The sequence below is a fragment of the Phaethon lepturus genome, unplaced genomic scaffold (assembly GCF_000687285.1).
Source record: "Phaethon lepturus isolate BGI_N335 unplaced genomic scaffold, ASM68728v1 scaffold20104, whole genome shotgun sequence".
In the NCBI taxonomy this organism is placed as follows: Eukaryota; Metazoa; Chordata; class Aves; order Phaethontiformes; family Phaethontidae; genus Phaethon; species Phaethon lepturus.
The window spans coordinates 20,310-47,236 of NW_010537465.1; the positions used below are offsets into that span (position 1 = coordinate 20,310).

The 26,927-nt window shown below is 36.5% G+C and overlaps 1 protein-coding gene across 1 annotated transcript in view; it reads left to right on the forward strand.

Moving 5' to 3' along the window:
- IPO8 (importin 8) overlaps nucleotides 1–25,855 on the forward strand; it is a gene marked incomplete at its 5' end in the record, with an annotated part of 38,088 nt that extends 12,233 nt beyond the window's left edge. Inside the window, 17 exons of the mRNA XM_010286497.1 lie at nucleotides 463–597; nucleotides 1,437–1,536; nucleotides 3,082–3,158; nucleotides 4,394–4,510; nucleotides 6,464–6,553; nucleotides 7,235–7,400; nucleotides 8,031–8,191; nucleotides 8,633–8,758; nucleotides 10,560–10,626; nucleotides 11,304–11,429; nucleotides 11,924–12,021; nucleotides 13,053–13,148; nucleotides 14,613–14,833; nucleotides 21,822–22,027; nucleotides 23,476–23,709; nucleotides 24,318–24,434; nucleotides 25,138–25,855. Of these exons, the coding sequence (XP_010284799.1) occupies nucleotides 463–597; nucleotides 1,437–1,536; nucleotides 3,082–3,158; nucleotides 4,394–4,510; nucleotides 6,464–6,553; nucleotides 7,235–7,400; nucleotides 8,031–8,191; nucleotides 8,633–8,758; nucleotides 10,560–10,626; nucleotides 11,304–11,429; nucleotides 11,924–12,021; nucleotides 13,053–13,148; nucleotides 14,613–14,833; nucleotides 21,822–22,027; nucleotides 23,476–23,709; nucleotides 24,318–24,434; nucleotides 25,138–25,235 (2,235 nt within the window). The remainder of the gene's footprint in view (nucleotides 1–462; nucleotides 598–1,436; nucleotides 1,537–3,081; nucleotides 3,159–4,393; nucleotides 4,511–6,463; nucleotides 6,554–7,234; nucleotides 7,401–8,030; nucleotides 8,192–8,632; nucleotides 8,759–10,559; nucleotides 10,627–11,303; nucleotides 11,430–11,923; nucleotides 12,022–13,052; nucleotides 13,149–14,612; nucleotides 14,834–21,821; nucleotides 22,028–23,475; nucleotides 23,710–24,317; nucleotides 24,435–25,137) is intronic.
- Between the last annotated feature and the right edge of the window lie 1,072 nt (nucleotides 25,856–26,927).

Consider the following 26,927-nt stretch of genomic DNA (forward strand, 5'->3'; position numbering starts at 1 on the left):
GCTAACCTATTTATCTTTTTTAGTTTAGTATTCTTATCACTGTTCTTCTAAAGTCATTTGTCTTCTTTAGGGGTCTGTCCTTAAAAAATGAACACAGATTTAGAAGCCAACCAGTTTGAAAATCTAACTGTGACTTTTCCTTATCTATTCCAAATTTTGCTGAGGCCTGTGTAAACTGTTAGCCTGTGAATATTGAAGTATATCTTTGGTTTACAACAAGTGGTCACATGGTGGAGCTAGTAGTAAAGGTAAACATGTACATAAAGGCTTGCAGGATTAGATCATTGATATTTAAATTATTTCTGATTTTTGGATCAAAGACATTACAGTGATTACTAACACTAGAACCTCTGCTGTAAAACTAATTAATCTGTCCATGTACATTCACTGAAGAAGTACACTGCATGTCTGTGCATGACTTTTCAATCTTCATTTAAAAATAGTAATTTGTAATTTCTTTAGGTTCTCTTAAGAATCTTAGACCAATACAGGCAAAAAGACTATGTTGCACCACGTGTTCTTCAGCAAACGTTAAATTATCTGAACCAAGGGGTTATTCACTCTGTAACATGGAAGCAAATGAAGCCACACATACAGGTCAGTGCATAAAACCCAGTAAACACTGCATGTCATGAGGGTGATCAAAAAAACCCTACCAATTTCGCAGTTTTAAAGAAGGTTTCATGAATCTTTCACACAGCAATTGATCTGGGCAAAAAAACAGCATTTCTACATTAATGTGGTGGTTTTTTTCAGTATTATGACTGCCTTTTATTGCAGATATTGTTAACCCAATTAAAGATTCAGTTCTGTAAGTTCTTTGTTTTTATTTTTGAAGTCTGCTGTAAAGTTGTAACGTTCTGGCTTTTACTAGTTGCTAGTGTTCAGAATTGTCTATAGATTTGGAAATTCATAATTGATTGTAGTGCAAAGATGGTGGGCAGAGAAAACATGAACTGTGAGGAGCTGAACTCTGTTTTAAGGACATATTTTATAAATGAACTTATAACAAGTGAGAAGTGATTTTCATGCTTTTATTTTTCATTTCATAAGCTCCTCTCTTGTAAGTAGTTAATGCCATGAGTGTTAAGAGGAAGGACTCTGAAATCCATTCTCATGTTAAGTGTTGCATTGGTGACATCCTTCTGCAGAATGTGATATTCTGCTGTTTATAGACTATGCCCTGAAGTATATTTTGTGCACTGTACTGTATTATTATAAAGTTAGGTTACATAATTACTGCTGTCTGTTACTGTTGCAAAAGGAAAGTATGTATATTGTAAGTTTATTTCTGTTAGCCAAAATAAAAAAGCATTGGTTAAAAGAACTTTATTCTTCAGAAAAGTAGGTCTAGTAAATTAGTGCATAGTGGAGAGAAGCTGTACTGGAATTTAATTTTATGTGTACTTATGTGTATTTGACTTCTCTAATATTAGAGTATAACAGAAGAAGTGATATTCTCTCTAATGTGCTACAAAGATGAGGATGAAGAGCTCTGGCAAGAAGATCCATATGAATATATCCGCATGAAATTTGGTAAATGTTTGTGTTTAGCATTTTCTGCTTTCATCATAACTGTACCCTATAGTCCCAATTAACAGCATGGCCGCTGCAACGTCTCTGTTTTCACCAGTGTCCTGAACAATAGGAAGAAGAAAATTTTTCTTTCTTAAATCTCACCAATCTGTAGTTAAAAGAAGAAGGCAGATCAAGTGAGTTTTGGCCATTTGGTTGTTAGTTTTAACTGAATGATTCTCTTAACTTTTTTTCTATTTCACATGTGCTCAGTGCAGCCCAAATAATCTGGCTTACTCACTTTTTAATGTCAGTTTCAGAATCCTGAACTGCAGATGTGCCAGCTGCCTGCAAGTTCTTGCAGCTCTCGCTTTGACCAGAAGAGGCCTGACTTGTTCTTTCCCTTTTGAAAATTGCTAACAGTTTCAGCATTTTTTTGCCAATTATTATTACTAAATTGTAAGATAAGTAGATATATGTATTCTTTCAAAAAATGCAGTGTAAAATCTTGGGAATAGGACCATTTGGGAATTTTTTAACTAGTTGATTTGTGATTAGCGTGTGTGAAGACAGAATTTAAATGTTAATAGAATAATTTAAAAAAACTTGGAGAGTTGCTCTGCAAAAAATTAATCACAATATAATGTTTATCACTGGGCTACAAATATGCTGCTGATTTTTGGTATATGAATTCAGTTCTTTCTGTGTAAGTAGTGAATCCTATTTTTATATGTAGCTGAGACACTTAAATACAGATTTAAATTGTATTGTGGAAGGTAGAAAAAAAAAGCATGAAAGTACATTAAATTGAAGTTTAGTGAGATGCAGTTGGGCTTGGAATGAGAATTCCAGTAGCCTGGTAGTATTTCTTAATCATGTTTTATCTTAAAGTTCTCAGGAAAAGTTAATGTGTAATTTTATCCACATTTTAAGATTACCTTTTTAGATCTTTTTACTTAATTCAATTTGTTTAGGGATGTTTGAATTAGAACATGTTTGGCAGCACAGATTTTTTTCCCAAGATATAAATTATATTTTCAATATGATTAAAGGGGGTTTACTTGTAATGAATGAAGCTAAAAAGCTTCAACTTTCAGCAGATTTAAAGCTACTCCAGATCCAAGTAGTTTTTACAGACAAAGTTTCCCATGAGGTTTTAATAAAAGCAAGCCAAAATTTTGTACATATGGTATACAGATGGTACTGGAATGTATTGTTTTCTTCCTATAGTGGTTTTAATTAAAAAAAAGCCACGATTTTTCATCCTTTAAATACATGGTCTCAAAAGAATTAATGAATAAAGAACACACTGCTAATAAAGGGAATGATGAGTGGTCAGTAGATTTGGAAGGCAAGAAGTAAACACTTTCATAAGCTATGTGACTTAAGCTGGGGTCTGACTCTTTAACCATGAAGTGAAGACAACCTTGTCAATAGTTTTGAAGTTATGTATTCACCCTGATTTTGTGATACCCCACAAACAAGATTGTTTATGAAAATTTTAATATTATGTCACTCAGAAAAGGAGATATTTCTTTTTTGCTTTTTTTTTTCTTAATATGTTAGATGTATTTGAGGATTATGCATCCACTACAACAGCAGCACAGAATCTCCTTTATACTGCTGCAAAGAAGAGAAAAGAGGTATGTTTTTTAATGATTTGAAGTTTCTTTAATAATGTCATTTTCCCTTAAATTTGAAGATGCTACAGAAAGCTAGTCTTGAAAAATCTACTTGCTAATACATGGTCAAAAAGCTTTCCTGGCTGAGTGCTATCAATTTTGGAAGAATTAAAATATGTGTGTATGTATAAATAAATAAATTATTATTATGGATTCCTCTTGCAGCTTTAAAATTAACCTGCCGGATACGAACTGAGTTGGAATAGACATACTGGTATTTTCCTAAGATTACAAACAGCCTCTGTCACGGCTGTTCTGAGCTTCCCAAACTGTAGCGGGGGAAAAGTGAACCTGATCCTTATTAATTTTCACTGATGCTATTTAAAATCCTGTTGACAGAAATGAAATTAGCAAGAATGAAACCAATTTCATACAGCTGCTTTTTAAATGAGGACATAACTTTTCTGTAGATCTTTCTAGCTCTGGAAAGCATATGTCAGTTTGCTAAACTGGTTTTTTTTCTGGGTACCAGTTTAACATCCAGTAAACATGGAGCTCTGTTTCCAGAGGAATTTTCAGAGAAGAGCATAGTCTTTACATCAGGTGGAATAGCCTATGACATTTCCACTTCTTTATTGTCAAAACAGTCCTTGCCCACTGACCTTCTCATTTTCATAATTAGTACTGAGACCGTCAAAATGTCGTAATTATCTGAAAAGCACATAATGGGTGTGGAAATGACATTAAACAATTAGTTTTGCCAAGAAGCCTTTCTAAGTCCAGTCAAGTTCAGAAGTTACTGCCAAAATCAATAGATTAAAATAAGTTTTTCAAGTTTTAGTCCAAGCTCTTCTTGAATAGGTATATGTTCATACATATGCATACACACATACACGTATTTATATACGTGTGAGACAAGCCAGAAGAGAAGTTAAGGGGAAAAAAAATGAGTGAGGTGCTGATTGAGCCTCTTGCCTTTTGATCACCTTTTTTGATTTGCCGCAAGACAACAAGAAAAATACCTTATTTACCATTACTAATGTGAAATTTCAAGGAGATAAATTAAATCCTGACAAGTTTGGCTGAAAAGTGGAAAAAGGAACCTTCTAAATATTAGCTATGGAAAGATGCTACACATAGTACCTCACAGTTGCTTTGGCCAAGATAGAACTTCTACTTTAAAATGTCATCTGAATTTTTCATAAATAATAATAAATAATTTGACAAAAGGAGATTGTGTGTTTTGTCTTGCATAGGTATTACCAAAAATGATGGCATATTGCTACCAGATTCTGACAGAGCCAAACATTGATCCGAGGAAAAAAGATGGAGCTTTGCATGTTATAGGGTCCCTAGCAGATATTTTACTGAAGGTAAGTGGGTAAAGAAGTGAAAAAGGTTTGTAATTCTTATTATCAACTGCCTTTTCCAATAAAAAGGTCTTCGCTTATAAAGTATGGCTAGCCCTTAGTCATATTTATAAAGTCTGTAGAGAGATTGCACTGTACAATAAGAATCTGAGGATTTGTTTCTTTAAAAATATTAACATTCTTTCCTGGTTTTTGTATTCCCATTTTATACGCAGATTTTTCTTCTCAAGTTTCTCCAAAGCTCTATTTGTTTGCTACAGAGCAGTCCCTTGGTCCTTTCCTGCTTTACTAGTAAAGTGGCAGGGTGTTAAAAAAGCAAACATGTATTCCATCAATAACGTTGCCTATGATTCTTTAGCAAACCCCCCAACAGCCTGCACTGTTGTGGGCTGCTTCTGGTTCCAGAAAAATGTTTACTTAACATGTTGCAGGAATGTTTTGTCTAGCTTTCCAGCTTTCTTACCCTGCAATGTGTGGCTCTAAGTCTTATTTCATCAGCCAGTTGGGAGTTTTGAAAATAACTGGAAAGAGCACAGAGTTTCTAGCCTTCCTCCGTTTTTTTATAGACAGTATCTTCAGAATCTTGGGTATATTTCTGGAATTTGAATACACATTTAATCCACATTGTTGCTCTCTAATGTAATATTGGTTACAGTTTCCCTTATGCTTTTGTAGACAGTGGAGTCCAAAGTATGCCCTCTCTCCATGGCAAAAGTAACTGCCAAAAAGTTACCACTTTTAGCATGAGAATGGTGGCCTTGTGCTGGAGGCTTCCTTTTAACAGTAATTTATTTTATGTGAGTTCTCTATCTGTGCAGGATGTGTCTTCATGTTACAAGCAACATCTTACCAACATTTACCATTTATTTTTTTCCAACATACCAATCCATGATCTGATCTGAAATCCTGAAACAATCTGTAACTTTTGCAGAGTTTTTGTAGATTATGTTGGATTGTAAATGTCCTCCCTCGTGCTGGAGTATAACAGTGAACGAGGAGGACATTGTTTGTGTTGTGAGGAGCCTTTCACATTGACTGGGAGCTTCTAAACCCGTTTATCTCTGTCCTGAGGGAAAAAAAAAAGATTTATTCCAGTGTACTGCTCCTATTTGAAATTTTCAGTCTTGGAACATGAGGTTATAATATACTTTATAAAAGAGTAATATTCCCCAAACACTGCAGGCTCTTCTGAACTCTGAATTTCTTGTGTTTGGGATTTGGCAGATTGAAAAATTCCATTAACTGTTTCTGCATAAAATACTCAATTTGTAAGTGCTTTCTGTCTAGCAAACTGACTGAGACATAGATACTAAGGAGCTCATAGACACAATGACCCTGCCTTAGCCACCTGGCTTCCTGTGAATATCTTGGGATTTGCCAGGGTTGGAGTAACGAGGGATCATTGTCATTGAATACCCTTCTCCAGCCAAGGAGATTTCTGTCACAAAGGTATTATCTTAGTCCATTAATAAACATTAAAAAAGATGTGAGTTCTTGTTGTAGTGTGTAAAATAATTAGTTTTGATGCTTATAGTAACAGAAGGTCGTTTGAAACTCAGATCTATTTCATACTAATATTTTCTTCAGCTATGTGTGTACTCCTTTGTAGCAAGAATGGAGGTACTAGGTTATTGATCCTAATTAATTTTTAAGAAAAATTGGCTGGAATCAATTGCCTTAAAGAAAATTAAAATTCCAGTTTACAGTATTGTAGTAAGTAATGTAGAGTTGAATATTATATGTACAGTTCTTTCACTTATCTGACTTTGAACTTGCTGTGCTTATGAGGCTAGTCCAGTTTAAGGTGTGAGAACCAGATCTCTTTGTGAGAGGATACCGTTATTACATAGACAAATCATTGTATTTCCCATGGTTGATAGTTGAAATGGATTACTTGCTAGAATGAAGTATGTAAAATGAATAGTCTCCAAAATTAATTTTTATTTACACCAACAGAAGAGTGTCTTCAAGGATCAAATGGAGCTGATGTTACAGAATCATGTGTTTCCATTGTTCATGTCTAACCTGGGGTACCTCAGAGCTAGAGTAAGTTCACCGGTTATATCAACTTCAGTATTTGCTGTGATTCTTTCCTTTGCAGTTTGACTTCATTCTGAATGTCAGTGAAAGAAATAAAGCAAGTACGTAGTAAAATTTCGGGTAACTACCCTGTACAGTAATTTTTCATCATTTTGATTTAAGAAATGATTTGTCAGTTAATGAATTGATGGAAGGTCTATGTTGTATTATTGTTTACCTCTTTGACCAGACTGGAGAATTTGAGCAGTGGTTGTGGCCCAGTTGTGACCATTTTTCACTAGCAGATCTCAATAACTAGAGTGGCTGGACAGCTGTGAAGAATAGGTAGACTTTCCAGTCTAGATAATGTCAGTTTGAGTGTAGCTTGAAGAAAATTCCCAAATGCCCATATCGGTCATAAACAAACAGTGAATTTTCTTTTTTTCTGTTCTGAATTTTTTTCCCCCAGAAGGACCAAAACTATGAATTCCAATTATGTGCAAACTGAATTTATTGGAATTTGGGAAAGGAAAATAAAGAACTGCTTGAGTGCAAAAACTGTGTTACATTTACTGTACGAATACACCCTAATTACGTGGAAAAAGAAGCAGTACATGCAAAGAGATAGATAGTTAGCATTGGTTTTGAATCCATTAAAAATACTAAAATTGCAATAGTCCCTAACTTGCTTTTCTTTTTGTCACGCAGTCCTGTTGGGTACTTCATTCATTCAGTGCTTTGAAATTTCACAATGAGCTAAACTTAAGGAATGCAGTGGAGTTAGCAAAGAAGAGCCTGATTGATGATAAGGAAATGCCTGTCAAAGTAGAAGCAGCCATAGCTCTTCAGACATTAATAAGCAACCAAGAGCAAGGTATGCTACAGTGGTTCATCAGTTTTATACAGTCATTGTTTCATTGTTTTGGGGTTTTTTTTGGTAGAGCTGAGGAGCACGTTTATCTAAACATTTCTACCATTTAAAGACATAGATTTCAGAACATTTCATCATATTTAGACATCTTCACTTGCTCATTAGTTACTGTATACATCCCAGAATTCTGACTTTTAAAGTTTTTATGGCAGGTCTCTGCATAAAATAAGTGAGAATCAACATAGTTCTTTTAATAAAGTAAATAACACCTGTCTTTGTTTTTCTTAGTGAAGTGAAATACTGTGTATGTTTAAGAACGAATGCTGCCTATGTGTGAGGGCATGTATTCCACCAAAACAGTGGATTTTTGTTGTAGATGACGTTTCAGTATTGAATGCTGTAAATGTACAATTTATTTACTTTGTTAGTCTACCAGTTATAGACTCTAAAAGTGCCTTCGGTAGATTTTTTGTTTAGTTCTAGTTGTTTGGGGTTTTGGTTTTTTTTTTTAGCAAATTAAACCTTAAAAAATTATTTTGTTCAAGAGTAGTCAGCTACCTAGTAGCTGTGAGGTACTGTGTATTTGTGTTTATGGATAGTTGATTTTACTTAGTGTCAATTGTGCTTTTTTAGCCAAGGAATATGTGAAGCCTTATGTAAGGCCAGTTATGCAAGAACTATTGCACATTGTTAGAGAGACGGAAAATGATGATCTTACTAATGTAATCCAGAAGATGATCTGTGAATACAGTCAGGAAGTAGCTACCATCGCCGTTGACATGACTCAACACCTGGTAAGAGACAAGAGTAAAATAACAGTCCAGTCAGAAGCACATGCCTAGTTTGGTAAACATTAATGAACTTTGAAGTGCACACTCTTTAAAGTAATCTTTATAAAGGTCCTCCTATAGTATTCACAATATCTTTTTCTTCTGTATGAAGCATCTTTAACATCTACAGGTTTTCAAAGATACTGAATTTTGTCACTGGTTTTAATGAGCCAAGCTCTAACTATTCAACATTTCAAATGACTTAACATAGCCAGACTTCTCAAAAAAAGAGTTGTTTTTTAATTTTCTATATTCCCCTTTCAAAAGAAAGGAACATATTTTTCAACGCTGACAGCTCTTACAGAGAAGGCATTGCTGCCCTTGCGTTAGCTGTCTTGGTTTCGCATGACAAATTAGAAATGTGAGTTTGTTCTTGAATGTCAAGTTGATTGGTTATTTTTGTAGGCTGAAATATTTGGTAAAGTACTTCAGAGTGAGGAATATGAGGAAGTAGAGGACAAAACAGTTATGGCCATGGGCATCTTGCACACAATTGACACTATCCTGACAGTTGTGGAAGATCACAAGGAGGTGAGATTTTCTTTTATACATCTTTTCTCATGCTGTTCACTCGTGCCTTTCGTTCATGGCAACAAGCACTTCTATGTATGTTGCATCACTTAAGTTGACATGAATGTGCATTTACTATAGCAGGATGGTGATCAGTACCAACTGCTCTCTGACAAATTTGATTTTAAAGCCCAGTTTATTTTTGTGATTTCTTAGTTGTTTAGCTCTCAACTTCGAGAAGAATTTATGTCCTGAGTGTAAAATCCTTAGCCTTTATTCTGGTAAAGACTTCATCAGATAATTGTATTACAGACTGTTAAAATAGATTTTAGGGTGAAATATTTTGCATAAGGCTCGTTTTTTTACAATGGTGGCTCATATTTTTTTGTTTGCCCAGCAATTTACTGGATAGAATTCCTAGGAATTGGTCTCCCAGTTGTGGTGCAATGTAAGTCTACATTTCACATACTCAGGGGGGAAGGAGATTCTTTGCTCATGCCACCTGGGCTGACTGAGGTAGGAAGGAGGATAGTGACTGACCAGAGAGGCAAAGTCAGTCAGTAACTTCAAGCTCAGTTGGCATAAAAGTGCTTTGTCTGAGATTGTTTTGCTTCCTTATTTTACAATGAGAATGTTTCATTGCAAGTGTGAAATCTTTTTATGAAGCTTATAATTTTAATAATACATTAATTAAAATAGTAATTATTTTCTTGTACGACCATTGTGTTCCTTTGGATTTTAAGACATCTTTCATTCCTTTACAAGAATCCCTTGCATCTTTTGAAAGCTAAAATGAAATCTAGCTAAGCTGAGCATCAGGAATAATACTCTGAAGGGCATCTTCAGGTTTTAGCCTAGGAAGACCTCTGGGGTTGGGATATTTTTGGTATGAACTTAGCAGCTTGTTTTTTTGTTGTGTGAAGCACAAATTAAAATACTGTTCAGAATGCTCTTCATCTCAGGATCTTAAATCATTTTAGAAGTGATATAAATGATACAGAAATGATATATGAGGCTGAAAATTCCTTAGAAATCCCTTTCCTTTTCACCATTAAGTATGGAGAGAGTTTAGGGGATGATCATTTCTGAGTCAAGTGAAGGTAAGTGGATGAATCTGTCGTCACATACTTAATCCTTTGGTTAGAACAAGCCGAGAAAGCCTGACATCCTGCAAGATTATGTCTGTAATGAATAACCTGTGGTAATAACATGAAATGTTTGTATTTGCTTGTTTTAACTGGACTTACAATGTGGCCATATAGTTCTCCTTGTAATTTAGTTTAATTCATAAATGTAGTCTGTCTGTAAAACATGGCAAGGCTGAATCCTGACTTCAACACAGTTCTATGCTCCCAATTTCTGTGTGTTTTCTCCTTGCTGAGGCTACTTTGGGAAGCTCTCCGTAGACCTCAGGGAAAAGCATCTATCTCTTCCTTTCTTCCTTTTAACCCATTCTACTTCAAAGATTTTGGACAGAGGCTTTATCTCAAACACTTTGGGTACAGTGTTACTTTATGTCCAGACAGGACGACAAATACAGTTTTTGAATAGGATCTGTAGAATAACCATAACATAATATTTTTTTTTAATAAAGAAAACTGCTGTAAGAGGCAAGTTTTAGAGCGACACTGTTTACTGAAAATTGAGTGCATACATCAGTGAGACCTTATTTCATGATACTGTGATCCTTAATGCAGTATTTAAAAAGTGATAAAAGCCTTTTTGCTTTGAAGAACTTCTCAAACTGAATTAGTCAAATACATTGATTAAATCACTCTGTTTCTAACTTTTTTAAAAAAACTGCTTTATGTTTTTATTTCAGATAACTCAACAGCTCGAGAGCATTTGTTTACAGATCATTGGCCTCGTGTTGCAGAAACATGTTATAGGTATGTTTTAGAGATAATTTTTAGAAAAAAATTACATGATTTTACATACAGAATTCTTTAATTATTTCAAACAATACTATCTTCCTGAGCGGAACTTAATCTTTTTTTTTTGTGGGTGCTTCTTTAAAGAAAAAAGATGTTTATTTTCAGTTACGGTTTCTCCTCATTTCCTCTTGTACATTAGTCAGGCTGGTTATTGTGTTTTGGAGGTCAGACTGAAAAGCAGAAGATGCGGTTCTGATTGTAGTTCTAACCAGCTATGTTAAAGGACAACATCTACAATTCCATTAGCATTTTATGGACATGGTCTGCAATTAAATTACTGCTTTATCAGTACCTTGCAGTAAAGAGCTATACAGTTTTGTGATAAGGCCTTTAAGAAAAAACAAAGGTTGAGGGGAAAAAAAAAAATTCAGTAAATCATTTAGAAGCAATGTCTTTGATGTGCTGGTAATACATTTTTCTGGTCTGTATTTATAATGAAAAACTATAGCCAACATAAGGCCTGTCTAAAAGAGTCTTTTCCAATTTGTATTATTTTTCTACATATTGATTTAGTTACTAATTGCTGTCTTCTAGTTGTTACATGACTCGGGGCTTGGTTTCAGATTTCAAGGTATTTGCAAGCTAAATTAATTTTTTAAAGCACTCTACTTCAAATTGTTTCTCCTTTCCAGAGTTTTATGAAGAAATTCTCTCCTTGGCCTACAGCTTGACATGCCAGATGATTTCACCTCAGATGTGGCAGCTTTTAGGTGTTCTATACGAGGTTTTCCAGCAGGATTGCTTTGAGTACTTTGCAGGTATGATCATGTCTATTCTGTTGATGTTTCCACTGCTTGGGAATTCATCTCTAAAACCCACCTTAATAAGGGTCGCTTCCATTTAGTGTCTTGGTTTAAAATGATCATGTATTTGAGTCATGCCCTGACCGTCTGTTTAATGTGGGAGTGTAACAGTAGCATATTTAATTAGAAGTATGTTCAAATCTGTCAGTGTGATCAGTTGTTGCAAGAGGTCCTGAACTCAAAGAAAGCTGAAATATACAAAGTTAATGTGAAACTATAAATTAATTAATTAAAATGTAGTCCTGTTCTATTTCCTCTTCTGAGAATGCACCCTGCGTGGTGCACTTTATGAAGAATTCTGCTGGAATAGACTTTTGCAGAGTTTGAATTTCGAACCATATCCAAGAATCTGAGCTAGTGAATCCTGTTACAGGACTACAGCCTCACGGGTTAGCACTTGCATGGATTAGTTTGTAATTTTTTTCTCTTTTGCTGTTCCCGTTCCACAGATATGATGCCTCTCTTGCATAATTATGTGACCATTGACACTGATACTTTACTGTCTAACCCAAAGCATTTAGAAATCATTTATGCTATGTGTAAAAAGGTAAGGCTTCTGATTCTTACTGTTGCGCTTAACACTAGTACTTAACAATCAGATTAGCGGAGTGACCTGAACATGTCAGGTGGTGGCTAGTCATTTCAGAACAAACTGAAATTTGGCCTCAGCTCAGTTCCGAGCATACATAGCACCTTCACACTTTTTAAGTGACAAGGTTTTTAAAAAATTACATGCACAAATCTGTGTGGGAGAAAGTTGCTGTTCATCTTGACTCTCTTCTAAGAACAGCTATTTTGGTAAGTAGAGGAATTACTGAAGCCTGATTTCCTTGGGCTGTGCATCTTGCAATCGGATTCTGTGGTTGTCAGCTAAAGTACAAACTCATTTGAAGTTCTTCCTACATTTATGTTTCTCTTTTATGTTGATTCTCTCATGTATAATAAAGTATGAGATCACGCTGCAGCCTTTCTCTGATTTTGGGCATTATAGAGTGTTAAGCATCTAGCTACCTGCTTATTGTTAAGAAACTTACAGAGATTAAATGTGTTTGAGAATTCTGCTTCTTTGTCAGGTTTGATTGACATTGACCATAGAGTTGAAATGTTCTGAGAAGCAGCAGTTGGTTTCACATATATGCGCATATACACAGAGAGATTGCATACATCTTCTTTTTAATCGGAAACTGGTCTAGAGATAGGACTCACATTGCTGTTAATCTGCCAGTGTCTATTAGAATTGAAGTAAAAAAACGGAAACAGAATGCGGAAAACATCAACGATTCTTTTAAGTAACTTTTCCTTTAAAAAAGGGAAAGCAATGCCATATAAAGAATACTAACATTCGTAAAGAACTGTAGCAATTTCCTCTAATTTTTTTAATTAATCTTCAGCCACTTGTCCTTGTTTATGTCCTGTGGAGATGATTTTTTTGTGTGTCCTAAATCCTCACAAAATACAGCATGAATAGATATGTGTATGCCATGTAGAGGTTTTTGATGTATGCAGGTACAGGAGCACTTGCTTTCAAAGTTGTCAGTTGTTAATACTGATAAACTGAATTGTCATTCTGGTTGTTAGGTATTAACAGGAGATGCCGGAGAAGATGCAGAGTGCCATGCAGCCAAACTCCTAGAAGTAATTGTTCTTCAATGCAAAGGACGGGGTATTGACCAGGTGATACATATTGAACAGGCTTTTTCTTCTACTGGTTCCAATGATATGTATAAGATTCCTGAGAAAAGCAGTTGGAATTAGAGAATTTCAGGGAAATGTGAAGTGTAGGAATGGGGAGAAGTACAGAAATAAGTAAATGAGCTCTGGAGAGTTGTTAAGGTTGGGGGTTTGGTTTTTGGTGTTTGGGTTTTTTTTTATAGATTAGAGGGCATGACTGGAAAATAAATACAGACTGAACAGTAAGGATATCATATGATGTGCAGGATTGTCTTTTTTCGCTTTCTCCTAATAGAATTTCCCTTTTGATGCAAAACACACATTGTTAAAACTGCTGTGGCTGAGAGGTTAACTATACATATCCAACTACTGAAGCTGTTTCTCCAAGCAATACAGACTTGGTTCTTTTCAATATTTTGAATTGCTCAGTGCATTTGGAAATGAAGACTTTTTAGTGTGGCTGGATTGTGATTGCTGGGAAAAATATAATCACAAATTTCCAAAGTTTATTAGAACACACTTTTAGATAGTAGCCTTTTTCATATAAAGGGCGAAATTCTGGTTTTATGTTTTAGATAACGCTTCAGCCTAAATTATTTTAACATACCATGTTTGATGTTGCCACAGTGCCATTCATGGACTTCAGTGATAAATTTTCAGTTAATTTTACTGAAACCAATATAAGTTTAGTAATGTAAATCTGAAGTAATTGAAGATAAAAATGTTCCCTGAAAGATTTTATTTATAAAAGAAATCTGGAAGGGATTAAAGTGAATTATATGCATTTGCACTGAAAGAATTATGTGGTGGAAGGCTTAGCTGAGCTCCACAACTCTGAATTAAAATGGTTGCACACTGAACTGAAACTCATGAACTAAAACATTCATTGTGCTTCCCAAATTACTATAAAGCATAAACCTGCACATTGAAATATATGTAGATGTTTATTTCATTGTGTAAAAATGTGTGCATACTTGCTTTTATCTGAATAATTCTCATTTCAAACTTCTATAAGAAATTTAACATCACTTTACATTCATTAGGAAAAACTGCTTTTCTTTTTCTTGAATATTTAGGTAATTTCATTTTTAATGCCTGTTGGTTTTGAAATTGTTGAGTATTCAAAGATGAAAATGTCTGAGTTCTTTTCTAAACCTTTTATACATGCTAGAACAAATTCCACCAAATGGCCCCAAATATTCTCCTCTGTGGTGAGAGTAACATTGGCAATTTTTAGCTCAAAGAATAACTGTTTTGGGGAAGATTTATAAGCATGTAATCAGAGGCTTAAAATGGTTTTATACTAGGACGTGAATAGAATGCTTTCCTAGGTTATACCTGTACTTTAGTTAACTCTGGAAATAAATTCTGATAAAAGTACTTTAAACTTTGGTATCATCTTGCAACATGTATAATGCCTGATTGTTGGTTGTTTGTTTTTTCTCTCCTTTGTTTTTATGTGCCCAGTGTATTCCACTCTTTGTGGAGGCTGTTCTGGAGCGGTTAACTAGAGGAGTTAAAACAAGCGAGCTTCGTACCATGTGTCTTCAGGTTGCCATAGCTGCACTCTACTACAATCCTGACCTACTTCTACACACCTTAGAGAACATCAGATTTCCACACAATCCTGAGCCCATCACTGCACAGTTCATAAATCAGTGGATGAATGACACAGACTGTTTTCTTGGGTGAGTATTGTGGGTTTTTTCTTTTAAAAGAAGTCCATGGTTTTGATTTTTTTTGTTCACTTCTGTTTGTATCCCTAGTCATATTGATGAAAGAGTTCTCATTCCTTGGTTAGTCTAAATAACAGTAATCCATGTCAGGTCTAATCATCACATCTTGCTGTGATGCCATTAAAGGTGACCTATGTCCATGTAACTTTTCCAGGTCTGTTGAGTTACATGCTGAATTTTGTGTGTTGTGAGGATGCAAGGGTACGATACATATCATATTTCAGAATTCTTTTAAGTTCTTTAATGACAAACTGTCTGCTTCTCCAAGAGATGGTCCAGCATGCATTGAGAGTAATATTCAGAGCTGACCAGCAGGATTTCAGCAAGATGTTAACTTTTTTCCTGAAACACAGTGCATACATATTTTCTGTTCTATATTTATAAAGTGATTTTAACTGCGTTATAAAGGTTTTTTAACTGTGAGTTGTTCATGATTAGCTTTGTGTATTTATCATTATGGCGTTGATGTACTGACTGTTGAGCATACTCCTGAACTTAAACTTCCTTCCAACCTCCCTTGAACGTGTGTGTAACTAGCGTGCAACTTGGGCAGAAGCTGAACATTTGTAAAGTAAATGGAGGTGGACAAAGCCTGTCATCACACAGCTAAGCATGCACTTGGTGCTGGGTGGATGTGAAGTCCCGTGCTCGACAGTTAGTGCTTGCCTTTCAGCTGAGATGTGGCGTCTGACTGTGAGATTCAAATCCGCCTAAGGGCAAAGCGGACAGTCAAGATGTAGTTAACAGCTACCTCTCACCTTCCTTTTATGAGTTACGTTTTGTCATTGGAGGCTGACAGCTGACAGCCGGTGTATGGATAGGCTTAGAACGCGTCCTCTCTGTGCATAGTCTATGCCAACAGACTAAGTGAAGCGTCGGCATGTTAGGAGTCATGCCATGAATGAGCACGAGCCGAGGCAGGCAGCTCCTGACCCATAGATGCATACCTTGTTATAGGTTTTCATTCTTTTCCTGCCTGCTATCTATTGATACACTCTTGTCTTTCCAATTCTAAACAGGTCTCTAGGGGGACTTCTTCTAAAATGGTTTCTCCACTCCCCGGTCATCCAAATAGCTTTTGTCCACACCAATTCTTATTGAAGTTAATCCTTCTGAAACAGAATTATATGGCATCTTGGTGTAGCTGCATTACTGCTTCAGTGTCCATCTTGAATTCAGAACTGTGTGGTGTACTATAGCACTGCGTTACCTTTTCATAACTGTAATAAAATAATGACTCCCAGTCAATCAATGACTAAATCTTGTATGTGAGTTTTGCTCTCAGCATGTCCTTTTGTAGTATTTTTAAAACACATACCAAACGTACACCGTAAAAATTGTTTTCCTTTGTCCTAAGTACACAATTTAGTGGGATGAGGATGAAAGCACAGTAGTTTGTAGAACTGCAGCATAAACTACCTCATTTCATGTCTGCACATTAATACTGTCTGTTTTACTAGAGTGAAAACCAGATGGAGATACAAGAGAAATTGCCTGCTTTGGTGTATACAGGCTTTGTGCTGATTCCCCATTCGTGTCTGTATTTGAAGGTATTACCACAGCAGTCTCTTCTTAAAGAAAAAAGAAATTGAAAGTACTAAATTAAACAGATAAAAAGTGGGGGAAAAAATCTCTTATTCATTGTATCAAAACTGGACAGTTTGTCACAAGTATTCTGATGACTTCTACCTGCTGTGTATACAAAATGTCTGTAGTACGTATTGTATCTTAACATAAATACACATCTCAATTAGAGGGGTTACTTGAGTTGGTGACAAAGAAAGCATAAAGGACCCAATGTTCCTCATTTCTTTTGGAGTGCCAGTGGCTGAAAAAGGGCATCTTTAAGTCTGCCTCTCCCACATCTTGTGGTAATATTATTGTTAATTACTGAATTATTTTTATATCTGTCGACTTTACAAAAGAGCAAGACTTTTTAGGATTTCCGTGTACCGATTTTTTGTATGGCTGAAGCAAGGTTCTTGGGATTCAGCTCTTTGTGCTGTCATTTTTTCTACTGCATATCAAATGCTGAATGCTTAGAGAGACAGTATGAAAGAAGGAATTCCCTATAGGTGGTAAACTTGTAATTCCTTTTTTAAAAGAAATAAAGTATTTTAAAAGAAATAAAAAATGAAAGAGATTTCTAGCCTTAAACAGTTCATCCTAGAGCATTCAGTGAGAAACCAGTCAGATCCAGAGGGGAAGGTGCTGCAAGGTGTGACTAGGCTCCAACCTCAAGTGCTCCTTTGAGCTACAGCTTAACTTTCAGTTCTTTTGTGTTGCTTTTCAAAAAGCATCAGCTACTGCAACTACTGTTCGACTAAATTCTTTAGAGTTGAGACAAAAGTTGACAAAGCCTATGAAAATTAAACACGGAGATTGTCATGCTAGATTCTGCTTAGACTTTGCACTTGAACAGCAGCAGCAGGAGATTAAAATGTATCTCTCTGATCTGCTGCTACCAGCAGTGAAATAAATATCTGTAATATTGCTTAAATCTAAAAAATCTCTTCCCTTCCATGCTGTCTCCTCAGTATATGGCTTCCAGGTATAGTACTGCTTGTCAGGCACTGTGGTGTGATGTAAGGAACTTCCTCTTTTTCCCTCTGGACAGCACTGCTTTTAGAAGACCATTTGTTTTAGTAAGGATAGTAAGGGTCACAATCTGAACAGCAGCCAGATATTCAGAGGCCTAACTGAACAGGAAAAGACAGAAACCCAAACAAAATCTGGCTTTCTTGAAACACTTCCTTGGGTCCACCTCTGCGGACTTCATGTCTTCATCAGTGAAGACAGCACTGGGCACCCTGATTTGTACAGTCCTTTTTCTCACCAGCCATCATTTAGTGCTTTACAGTTAGATTGCTTTCCAGCAAGAGGCAGTTTTAGGCTTAAAGTCAAATCAGTTGGAAGAGTCACAGATCCTAGAGAAACTAGAGAAGATCAAAGTAGATCCACCTCCAGGTGTGAAGGACCAGGTGAATTTTACTGCTCTTTCTTTGTCCATCATGCAGAAAATCTGTGACTTACTGGTAACAGTGGCTCTTCAAGATGCTTTGTCCACATAAATCTCACACCCCTGTGTCGTTCTGCTCCTGTGAAATCTAGTACCTATAGATCCTGCTCTGCCAGCAGTCGGGTTGTGCGTGTCTGCATGCTCTCAGGCTGGAGCCAATGGTGTTTGCCAAAAGAATGCAGTATTTCTTGCGCAGCTCTTGTGAACGCATGAGGTGGAATCCATGAGAATAATACATCTTAGGTGGGGGAAGAACAGCTATGGGAAGTAACTGTTCTTCCATGTTATTAAAAATATGGAAACTATTTAGAACTGATTAGAAATTTGGAATGTTCAAAATGATCCAGGCAAGGAGAACTCAGAACTCATTGTAAAACTGTGCATAAATCCAGTATGTCATTATGGATGTTACACATGTGTGGATGTGGGCCCATAATGCCCATGTACCACAGTTTATTGTATTTATTTCAAAATATTTTCTACAGTAACTTAAAATTGAATAAGAGAAAGGGACTGAAAAACCATTTGTAAAAAACATTTGTTCCTTACTGCTTTTCACCTTTGTACCTGACAGCCTGAAATTTGGGTGAGACTTCTGCGTGACTTAATGCTTACTCTTATACTAAAAATTCTTCTGTAGAAACTGGGATGAAAGGAAAATCTAACTTGCTCAAAAGAGACCTAAATAAGTGATATTTTAGTTTTAGAAGCTGAATAGGGGGATTTATCTGATAGGAGTTTAAACAGTTAGAAATCCTAGTTTTCTCAGAGTTGTATATAAAATCCTAATCTTATACAGGAAAACAGGGTTGGTTCCAACTTTGCAACTAGAAGGCAATGGCTAATTATTTGCAGTTCGTCCAGTAACTGGACTGATGTAATAGAAAGCAACTTGATCCTCACATAAAGGAGTACAGCAAACCAGTAAAGGAAAGGCTTAGTGATTTCCCTTTGAAATCCTTTCAGCTTGGTTTAAAATACAAAAGATTCTTAGATCTTTTTGTCCTGTATTGGAAAGAAGTGTATTAGCAAGAAAAGGTACTGCAGATTATGAAGACCACAGAGAGCTTGTTAAAAACAGACTTGCCTAGGAGTCGTGCATTGCACTGTCATGTGTTGCATGTTTAGCACTCCAGGCTTAATATACCACTGAGGGAGCAAGCAGAGACCCTGATTATTAGGGAGGACTATTGTGTGCTGCCGAGCAAGTAAGTACGGATCTCAGAGCACTAAGGAGAATTGTATCCAGGCTCCCCTGTGCAGATGGAAGGGTGCTGAAATAATGAGCCTTTTGAGAGCAAAGGAATGGTCCTGAAACCATTCTTTGCCATTACAGAAATACGTGAATGACATAAAACTCTGTTTTGCTTGTTCAGTCCTGTGTGTACTTGATACAGCTGGGCCGTAGCAGAATGCTGAACTTCAGGTAAGGCAGATGCTTATCCTGCTGTTTGTCTCTACTGGCAGGTGGAAGAAACAAGAGTCCTGGCTCAGGTTCTCTAAAGATGGCTTGATGCCTGTATTTTTGCTGTCCTGCTGGCCCTTCTAATAACATGCATATTCTGAAGACATGTGTTCATTCTTACAGCTTCTCTGTTTAGAAGCTTGAAAATGGAGCATGACAAATATGCTGTATTTCTTTGGCCATTTGGGCTGCTTCCTAATGATGACTCCCTTTTAAACAGTAATGCTTGATTCTTGCACTTTCGTTTGCTGTCCAGAAAAGATAATTTAGTATGAAGCTAAGCCACTGATTAGTAAGATCTTTTTACATTATACTGTGTTGCGTTTTGCAGTTGGCATTGTGTAACAGTAGCTTTTTCAGATGTGTTACAAAAGATAGTGCCACGTGTCATTAACGACTGACACATGTACACTGAATTTCCTTCGTTGTACATTTGGGGCCTGAAGAAATTTCATGGCTTCCCAGTGTCAAGATGCTGGATAGAAGTCTTGTGGGTAGATTACAGAGCTTTGGTCAAACTTGGATGAAGGTGCTGGCAGAGGGAAGAGGTAGAGAAAGTTCTTTCCTTTTGTACTTGCAATAAGGACAAGTGTCCCAGAAAAGCTATGCTTCATTCATAAGTAGCATCATCTTTAGCTTGGATTTTGGTCTTCACAGTGTTGGTATGAAAGCAAATGGCTATGAGCCTGTTTCCTCACAGATAAAGTGACAGAAGTGGTTTAATTTTTTTTCCATGAAAGCAGACCCTGTTTCCTCTGACTCAGTTTCTTTGGTTGATCTGTATGCCCTCTTCTGTGCCCCGTTCCTTCTGAAAAGAAAGTATAGTTAGCGGTGATAGAAGGACGCTCTAATTTTAGTACATTTTTCAACATGTGTAATGGAGCAGCCAAACCCAACATGACGAAGCATGTCATTTGATATGCCAGCTGACTTTCATTTTTTTGGAAGGTCTTCTGTGATCATAGTGTTATGCATGATCATATATAATTTATTGTTGTTGTCAACTACTCTGAGAATGGAATCACTTCGCTGAGCCCTAACAGGACTAACAATGTGGGAAGTGTAATGAAATCCCTCCAGGTTCCCAGCCTTGTTTAAACACATGTAAAGTTCATAAAGCTGTAATACATGATCACTTGTATTACTTAAAGAATATTATAGTTCAGTAGCATGTTATATGGGTCTTTGGTAATGAAATTGTAAACACTTTAAAAATGGTACTTCTATAGCAATTTTTGAAGTCGTGGATTGAGCTGGCTGTTCTTCTGTAAGCTTTATTGTAGTCTGTGGTGCATATCTTACTAGTTTCTTCTCTCTCAACTTTTATCCTCTTCATTCCAAAGTAAAACTGATTCAGCAACGGAAGTATCTACCGAGAGTTTGGAGGATGGCCATTTTCTGACAGCTCTGGAGGTTTGCTTGGTTTCTGTAGGTTTTTCTGCAACTTCTTGCTGGAACTACTTGTTCTGCAGAAGGCTTGCACAGAAGCTGTCAGCATCAAATTTAATAGTTCAAACAAAACAAGCTCCTCTCAAGCCCTTAAAAGCAAAATAACATAATGTTAAGAGAAGAGTTGAATACTACTGGTGTTTCTAGTACACAAGAACCAGAGAGTATCTGCAGAGGCAGTTAAAGAATGTTCCCCTTTCTCATTTGCAAATAACTTCTATATCTGAAAGTGAAAATAAATTCTTATTTTTAAGAGCATAGGCTCTTAGCTAGTTTCCGGGCTATGGTCACATAAAAAACTTTCTCCTACTAATTTCATTATTTTCTTTCCCTTCAGTTATCTATAGTTTGTTTGTTTTACTGGAGGTGTACTCATTTGCAAGTTCCCTGTTTGAGTATACTGCCAGTTACTCTTGATAGGGTGGAATTATTTCCTTTCTTTCACTGGAATTAGCAATGTGGCTCAAGGTGGTGTCGGAAATTGGATGTGTAATACAGCCACTCTGATGGACTCTTAATACACGTTGGCCTGTGGCACTCTGTAAATGCACCCAGCAATTCAGTGCATGCCTGCTTATCATTACTCTTCACTAAAAGTCTTCTTGCTGATTTCAATCTCTGCAACAGTATTGCTGTTGAAGCCAATGCAAATTAATTTTCCATCCTATTTAATGATGATAATCTGTATCAAATGCTTTATTAAAGACAAGATATTCTACATAATTATTAAACAGTATTTATTTAGCATTACAAACTTTGCATTTAGTAGTCAGAAACAGTTGTTGCAGGAATTTGACCAGGGCTTGAAAGGTATTTAATTGTTATTGGACAAATACTTCCCAGTGGGGAACTTGCATTCAGAACAAAGGAAATAATGTGTTTAGGAGCTTTGAACATAGTCTCTGTGACATTGTCTTCTGCCACGTCAAGCACCAGGACTTGAATGGTCTCTACATATCCTTGCAGTGAAAATCTGTTTTTGGTCTAACAAGTGTGTGTTGTTTCAGACTCCATGACAGAAAGATGTGTATAATAGGACTGAGCATCCTAATGGAATTGCAGAACCGACCGCCTGCAGTGGATGCTGTGGCTGCCCAGATTGTTCCTTCAATCCTCCTCCTCTTCCTGGGCTTAAAACAAGTTTGCGCCTCACGAGAACTCACAGAACATGAGGATCATGCTAAAGATGAAAAACACGTTGCAGAAGATAATGGTAAAATCTCCCCTTTTCACATTGTGGATTTTGTCTGGATTTAATTTAAAGGGGGTAAGAAATTGCAGTTCATTCTTAAGACTCATTAGTCTGCTGAAAATAGCTAGGCTTACTGGATGCTTGAAAGATCATCTTAGGAATTGATTTTTCCTCCCAAAATATAATCAAAATATTTCAATGTGTAACAGCTAACACTTTGTGAAAGGGCAGTGTTAGTTTAAGAGTAACCGTAAAACTTGCAAGTCCACTCTTCTGGGTTGTGTTGTGCCCCATCTTCTCAAACAGGCAGCAGGAGTTTGCCAGGACTTCACTGGTTATATTCTTGATTCTGGAGAGAAGCTGTTCCTAGTAGCCAACTATTTGAAACACCTGTTCTGGTGAACTTTGAAGGAAATCCTAGCAAGTTGTCTTTGTCCAAATGGAAAGTGATTTGTAAAGTGAGGTTTGAGACAACTGAGGTTCCTAGAGCAGACACCTCTTATTGCTGTGTCTGCCAGAAGAGAAAAAATATCAAAGAATACCTTTTGGAGGGAATTGCGGGGTGTGAATTTTACACAGCATTGCAGGAAGATATGTGTGACTGATTTGAGTTGGAACAAGAGATAAATGGTTTGAGGTCTGAAAATTAGATTGGATATAAACAGATACACTCAAATTTCACACATTTGTTCTGTAATAGGATTACAGAATTCTTTTCAATGCATAGGAATACAGTATGGAAACAGCACAGTAATTTTCAAATCACTGTGCTGTGATTCAATCCCTCTGCTTGTTGCAGATATAGTCATCTTTATTCCTTCTAAACTGTTAACACAGGAAGAGCTGAAGGTTTGGAATTGGAGGGGAATTTTTTTAATCTTGATTATAAGTCAGGAATGTTTTTCCTTAAGTAAGAAATAGCAGCATTGAGAATTGTGTGTTGGAGTTGCATTTACTTCAGGATGTAGTAGTTGTTTCATAAGTGGAATGGAAAGTAAAGTAAGTGAAAGATGCTATTTTAAGTTCGTTCAAATAAAGGAGCATTGTGAAGAATAGCAGGCAAACATTTGGTCTACATCTGGTTTTCTCTTTGTTTTGTGTCAATTTGTGAAGTCTGTGTAAGTCTCTATTTGTTCGTAATTTAAAAAGCACAGTGATGGAACACTTTGGCAAAGACACATTTCCTCAGAATTTTTGGATCCCATAATTGCATAATGACAGCATAAATGAAAGAAGAAGAAAGATGGCAGTTTCACATTCCCCAGGTTTGCTTTGAAACAACTGATCTTGAATGTAGGAAACATTTAACAGCTTCATTTTTCTAGGTCTAAGATTTTGGGGGAAGGGTATAAACAGAGGGTCCACTTTCTAGCCAAAACCTAGATTTATTAATTGTTCTTCATTCATAAGTCATTGTTACCTTATAATTTTTAAACTTTGTTTTACAAAATGCATCAATGGTTTTGCAGAAGAGATACCGAGTGATGAGGAGGAGACAAATGAAGTGAGCCAGGCGATGCAAGAGAACCATGGTGGAGGAGGAGGGGGTGGTGGTGGAGGTGGAGAGGAAGAGGATGAAGATGATGATGATGATGACTGGGATGAAGATGCATTGGAAGAGACTGCTCTTGAAGGGTTCAGCACACCTCTTGACCTTGAAAATGGTGTTGATGAATACCAGTTTTTTACACAAGCACTTTTAGGTATGAGAAAAACCTTTTTCTTTGAGTAATAATTTAGATTATTAAAACTGGAAAATGTGATCTTGCTTTCTAGTGTTAATTCTAAGATTTTTTTTTTTGTTTACAAGTACTGCAAAAAAAAAATGATACCAAATACAGCCAGAGATTCTCATCATGTTCTCTTTCAGAACTTTTCCATCACAGCTTGAATAAGTGGGACTCGGTCACTAGAGGGACTCCTATATATAGAAATATTTGTCACTTTGTAGATGTTAAAATCATAACAGAGAAATTATTTGCACCCTTTCCTGTTTGACTAATCCTGTTGCTTTATCAAAGATACAGGTTTAGAATTAAAAGATTCACTTCATCATTGTCCATGAATAATGGCCACATGGTTAACTTTCTGTTTCAGAAAGCAGAGGATGTAATTAAGTTCTCCAAAATGGATTGCCTCCTCTACAGTGGGGATTCTGTGCTAAAAAAACTGACAGGAATACCGAACCTGTTTTGCAGTGCAAATGCTGTTCTAAAACCAACCAGGGATTCCGTGTGGTTTATTTTGTTCTTAGGAAATTAACTTGCAATGTAACCTGATAATCACTTTTTATTCATTCCTATTCTGACAGCGGTGCAGAGCCGAGATGCAGCCTGGTACCACTCGCTGACAGCACCATTGAGTGAGGATCAGAAGAAACAGCTGCAGGAAATTTATACATTAGCAGAACACCGGCGAAATGCTGCAGGTGAGTCACTCCTCTGGGGCCATTTTATCTATTGCAGGGATGTTGGAACTGCATCTAATCTGTAACAACAGAGAAAATAAATATCTGTGCTAATTCACTTGTCCTGAGAAGTGTGAGTAGGATATTGTGCTTATATTATCCCTTGCCTGGAAGTGTATGTTATTCACAGACATTACTGTTGCTTATAATGAATTGCCTTCTCATTGACATGTGCTGCTCTTTGAATAGGGTACGAACTAGTTTTGCACAATCTGACATGTGAAATGAAGAGCAAATGAAGGCAATATCTAGCTGTCAGCGAGGCATTTGATGAAGATTACCATGGATTATTATGTGCTTAACAGTTATGTAACTTTTTAACCACTAACATTGCCTTCACAGTCAGTGTAAGGTTTTAGATGTTTAGAAAGCTTGCATCATGGAAAATAAATTCAGATTTAATCAAAAAGCATGTAGAATAGTGTAACATAGACTGATACTGTGGGAGATTAATTTCTCAGCTCTGTTGTAGAGGTGTGTGCATTTATGCATTTAGAGAAAATCTGAGTGTAATTTATTACCGTCACTGCATTTAGGGAATGAAATTTTGACTCGACCAAGAGTTTTTTCTACAACTTTGCATTCTTAGCTGAGCTGCATTGTCTCTGGCAAAAGCATTCTCTATAGACTATTTTTCATAGCCTTTCCCTTCTTTGAATTCTAGAGACTAAGACAATAGAACAACAAAGTGGCTACACATTTGACAACAAAGGACTGATCACACCATTTAACTTTGCTGGAAGTACTCCTGGTGGCAACTGAAGGATCAACTACAAAAGTCAATGGGAAGGGTCTCATCATTACATTTTCTTGAAATCATCATGACTTCTGAGTGATAGGGGAGGGTAATTTAATGCTGCTGAAGGTTTTCTGGAAAATAGCAGTGTGCTTCCCCCACCAGAATGCTCTTTCTAACCAGCTACTGTAATGTACAAATTCTTGTGGTGTTTTTATAATTTGATGGACTGAAAGGAAACATTTGTCCTCATGGAACCTGAATGACTGGGAGGGGCCAGGCTGCATCTAATTGAGTTGCACTTCTCAGGTTTTTGCTGTGCAGAGTTGATAGATCCATATGGATAACAGTGCCTTCTGTTGTACATGGATTGCCTGAACAAATGGATTTTGGAGTGCATTATAATTTTTTAAGTGTAAGGACATTTCTTGATACACTGTAAGCCTTGGTTCCATGTTTTCCTGTCATCTGATTTTTACTACTCGGTTTAATTGTTTGTTGGTTGCATACATATTGCTGGATTCGGAATATTATCTCATCTTCCCTATTTGGTGCAGACCAAATGTGTAGAGGGAGGTGTCTATTGGAGTTGCAAAGCATACACTGGTTATGTCAAAAGGTCTCAAAATTGCAGATTTTCCCTTGATATAGTAGTCTTAAATTATTTCTCTTAGCCATGAAATCAACTCACTTGAGTTATGGTGGCACACATGGCAGGTGGCTACCCTAAATCTACATTGATATTACCTCCTGCCTGGACAAGTGATGTGGCCCTCACATGTAGATGTTCTATGTGACAACTTTTTATTTCCACTGTTTTTGAAGAATATTGGATTTTACTTGGGATTCTATAAACCTCTTTTCTGGTTTTATTCATTACCATTCCAGTGGTAGCACTGAATAACATGGTACAAAATATTTACAATATTTTGTTTATCTTGATAGAAGAAAAACAGCTCCAAACTTATTTCTTCTTACTCTTAAACGTCTGTGATTGAATTTCTGGTCTGCGTTCCATTTGGCTGTTCTTGTCCCATGCTGAAATGTCATTATTTGCTGGATTTTTTCCTAAATTTCAAAGACTGGTTTCTCATAAATTGAGACACATACGACAAGGTGTTTGTGAATATGTTCATTTAGTGAGAAACTGATAGGAGTACTAATTTGAATAGGTGCCCCTCTTTTAGATCTATTTGGGTTCACAGTGGTGTAGCCAAAATAAGTAGGGGTGCTTTAGAATGTGAAGTTTGGATTGGAGATAAAATGTTTAGACCAGATTTTGTCTCTATGTGTTAATTTCTTTATGATATAAAAATATTTACCAAGCAATTATAAGCACATACTGATAATGTATTTCTTCAGAGCAGTGCCCCAGCTGAAAAGTCAAAGCTTTTTCCATACCCCCTCAAATTTTCAACAACTGTAGCAAATTACAGATTGCTGGCCCTGCACTGTGCTGAAGCTTTCATTTTTTATATGTCAGAGTAATTATAACTCAGTCTGATATATCTGAAGTGCTCTATGCCTTGTCTTCTGGAAAAGGTCAGAGTGTCTCTGCCTGTTCCTTGCCCCATCCCCTGGAATTTTCTCAGTCTGGCAGCTGTGGGGCAGAAGATTTCCCACTGCTTTGCTTTTTCCTGCACCTTTGTGTCAAATTCTCTCTGGTGCTGTTTGCTGCTCTTTTTTTTCCCCCCACATCAGCTGCAGAGTAAAGTTGA